This window comes from Lycium ferocissimum, chromosome 4, assembly GCF_029784015.1.
Source record: "Lycium ferocissimum isolate CSIRO_LF1 chromosome 4, AGI_CSIRO_Lferr_CH_V1, whole genome shotgun sequence".
Taxonomy (NCBI): Eukaryota; Viridiplantae; Streptophyta; class Magnoliopsida; order Solanales; family Solanaceae; genus Lycium; species Lycium ferocissimum.
In genome coordinates this window covers 48,633,886-48,637,850 of record NC_081345.1, presented here as the reverse complement: position 1 = coordinate 48,637,850, position 3,965 = coordinate 48,633,886, and the positions used below count along the sequence as shown (strand labels likewise).

General features: G+C 29.6%; 1 protein-coding gene across 1 annotated transcript; it reads left to right on the top strand.

Annotated features, from left to right (window-relative positions):
- The first annotated feature begins 1,698 nt into the window (after positions 1–1,698).
- On the top strand, positions 1,699–3,088 carry LOC132053406 (signaling peptide TAXIMIN 1-like). Its single transcript, XM_059445430.1, has 2 exons — positions 1,699–2,044; positions 2,781–3,088. Exons 1-2 carry the CDS (start codon positions 1,929–1,931, stop codon positions 2,902–2,904), a joined length of 240 nt encoding a protein of 79 aa, XP_059301413.1. The 5' UTR covers positions 1,699–1,928; the 3' UTR covers positions 2,905–3,088.
- The last annotated feature ends 877 nt before the right edge of the window (positions 3,089–3,965 follow it).

Sequence of the window (3,965 nt, the reverse complement as noted above, 5' to 3'; positions counted from 1 at the left end):
TTTAAATTAAAACAGGTAGAATTAAAAGTTGTTACAAAATATGATTTGATCGTGAAGATGCAAGGTACTCCCTCCGTCTCAAAAAGATTGTCTTCGGATTACGAGGGTTACACTAACTAATGTTCGGTGTAATTCAGATATAGAATTTTTAATCTTTTTGAAATAAAATTATTCAAAAAGATTACATATTTAGAGACTAAGTAAAAATTAATATAAATCACAATAGTTTACAATTCAAAATATCTAGAAACTATCTGAAAAAATTATTGATTAAAGAAAATATCCTTTGACTGCCCAAATAGTTACTAATACAGTCTTTTTGGGACGTACCGATGGAGTAATAAATAAAGGGGATTCTTTTTCAAAAATAAATAACTAAAGGGGATTCATTCTGGCAAGTAGGGGTGTCAATGGTTCGGTTCGGCCGGTTATTTTAGAAATTTGTGGCATACCAATTTTTCGGCTACTTTATGATGTATGACCAACATTAGACTTTTCGAAACTGTCCCAATCGTCTCGGTTTATCTTCGGTTTTGGTACGGTTCGATTAATTTTTGGATTTTTAAACATCGTCTAACGGCCATCGCAGCGGATAAAATCTGACAGAATTAAATATCCAAATATTACAAAAACATAGAATGAAGATTTATCCTACAAATGCAACTAACAGAAGCAATATACTCATTATGTTTATCATAATCGCATGATGCACCACTCTTATTAGGAAGAGGCGCATGAAAATTTATACTATATTAGATTTAAATTGGTGTCTATAATTGAATTCGTCGAACAATTAAGTTTGTGTATTTTAGCATCCTTTGTAATTTGAATAGTCTGTTTAGCTGAATGGGATCATTATTCTAGCAACGAAGTGTTTTATTATACGAGGTTGGCGAAAGAGGTTTCATAAACGTATATATTTCCTTTTTTGGAAAAAAAAATAATGATCTACAATTGAATATCCAAAGCAAATATTGTGGAAATCTCACCTCAAATCTAGGTACCAAGGTCCAAGAATTTTTTTAATACTTAATATTTAAAATTTAAGATAAAAAAGTTATATATACACACACACACATACATATATTCGGTTCGGTTTGATAATAAGTATTTCGGTTTTTTTTATAAAATCAAAAACCCAACCTAATTATTCGGTACGGTTATAGTTTCATACCAAAAACTACGGTTTCACTAAAGAAAACCTAAAAATCGATTCGATACGATACGGTACGGTACGGTTCGGTCGGTTTTTAAAATTGTTTTGACACCCGTACTGGTAAGTATATCCATCCATAACTAGCTTGTCGGTGTGTTACCGCATTGACTTTACGGTAGATATGATAGTATGTAGGTTACTATATTTATTAGGTTAACAATTAATTTTTACAATATAAATTTACTTGTAATTACCTTATACATGTGTAAATATGTTTTCAAATATTTAAATTTTATTTTTAAAACAAATTAGTTTATGTCTCAATCAACCTTAATTTTAAGTCATCTAGAATTATTCAACTTATAAAAAATTGTGGATAATGGAAGGGGCTAGGAAAGGGGTTGGTCAACTGTACTACGAAATAAATATAACAAAACGTGTTTGGTGAGATGTGAAATTTTCTGTTGTATACGTTTCATTCAGAAATAGAATAAAATTAGAGTAGAAGCTGCCAGGAAGAAAGGTTTAATTTTGTGTTCTCCGTCAATTCAATTCAATACAAAACAAAACCATAGTCCCTTGGGAAAATAAATAACATCCAATTCACTATTAAAACCCCCTTGTATATATCGTCCCTTTCTCTCTCTTTTTCTCTTCAACAAACTTTAGATCAACAAAGAGAAAACCAAAAAAAGAAAAAAAAACAAATCTTGATATTTTTTTTTTGTGTGGTTAAAAACAAATCTTGATACTACAAGAAGAAAAAGAAACTATGTGTTGTTGTGGAGATGATTGTCAATGTCGCCCTTTAGGTTTTCTATTGGGTCTTCCCTTTGCTTTAGTCTCTCTTCTTCTATCCATTGTTGGTGTTATCATATGGATTGTTGGGTAAGTTCATCCTTCTCCTTTTTTTTTTTTTTTTTTTTTTTTTTTTTTTTGTTTTGTTTATGGAGCCATGAATTTATATAAGGGGATTCAAAAGTCGGATTTTTTGAATCCCTTTGACACTAAACTAGAATTGCTACTAAAAATATATGAATTTTCGACGAACGTCTGATCGGAAATCTGTAAGAACCATAATTGATGAGTCAAATTCTGATGGATTTTCAACCTGAAGTTCATTGGAAATTTACGTTTGTTTAGTACTGAATATTTCTCTAAGTGTTAACGGAATTCAACAATTTATATGTAAAAAAAAAAAAGTTTGTTTTTATCATATTTGTACACATGTTTATCCCTTTTTTCAACCTAGCTCCGCCACACTCTAGTGGAGGAGCTCCGTTCAATTATATTACTTCCATCAAAAAATTATACTACAAAAAAATATAGTAAAATATATTTTTTATATGAATTGTTGAATCTCCTTGACTTAAAAGAAACCTCTAGTCTAACATATTCAAGATTTACTTTAGGTTACAAGTCTAATCCCAATCTTGACATTCTTGCAATTTTTTATTTTTTCTTGGAATTGTCTGTTAGAAGTTGTCCCTGCCACTAATTAGACCTGTTTGATGTAGTGAAAAATGTAAAGATTAATTATTCCTAACGTATGTTGGTTATAAAATAGTAACAACAAATTCTGTTACTTATTCTTGTTTTTTTTTTTTTTTTTTTTTTTTTGCAGAATTACGTTGAGTTGCTTATGTCCATGCTGTATTTGCGTAACTGTATTGGTAGAGCTGGCTCTAGCATTGATTAAAGCACCCTTTTCGGTTATGAAGTGGTTTACTGAACAAATTCCTTGTTAGAAATACAATGTATAAAATCTAATTTTAATTCTTTTCTGTAATTTCTTTTTCTTGTGAGAGAATAAATTAGGTGTATTTTAATCTTGTTAAACTTGTCTTCTTTTCCTATGAAGATGATTCTTGAAATTGATTATTTGTTTTTGGTGTTTATATAGAACAGTTCAACGATTGGTTCTTTCTTTAATATGACCAATTCAATGCTGTGCAGTTATTGATTTTTTTTTTTTTTAATTGACTTAAATTTTGCTGTCAACATTGAATGCAATTTTGATTTAACAAGTCCAAGACGCTTTTGTCCGATTTTGATTCATTGATTTATTAATGATCACATGGAATAGATAAGTCCTTTTTGGCCACTATTCTAACAAACTCCTATAATATCTTCATACAGTTGTCCACTAATTTTTTTTTTTTTTTTTTTGGTTGACAAAAGATTAGGTTCAATTTGTCTTTCAATTTGTCTATTTGCTTGTTATACCATAATGATTACGCCTCAGCCAAATAAGTTAAAGATCAAGATCATATTTACAAACAAGAAATTGAAAGTGACAACGAATTGAAAGATAGAAAGTTAAACATAACTTGGTAAGAAGCTACTAATAATATTTAGAATTAGAAATTACAAACACCTTTAGAAAGAATCAAAGATGCACCTAAACTATTTAGGATCCTCAAGAGAAAATCCCAAGGAAAAAAAGTCTCCAAGTAATTTAAGATTCACTGTTAATTACTCACTACTTAACATTAACAAAAGCCTAGCAAAAATGCTATATATTCATAAAGGAAACTCACAAAGAAACTAGATTATTCATGTCTTTGTTAGTCATAATCTAAGGGGAATTATATTAAGGTATAATTAGTTAGTTATAGAATAACTAATTTATTACTACATAAGTTCCCAAAATAGCTATAAGAGTGGCTTAAAAACATCATTGCCCACTTTTTAAAATCCCATCTTCACCCAGGTGTCACAGCTATCGCGGTTAGGATTATATTGACTCAGCCTCTCCCACGATCGTGTCATTTTATAAGTACTTAATTTTATAACCTTGGGGTGGTTT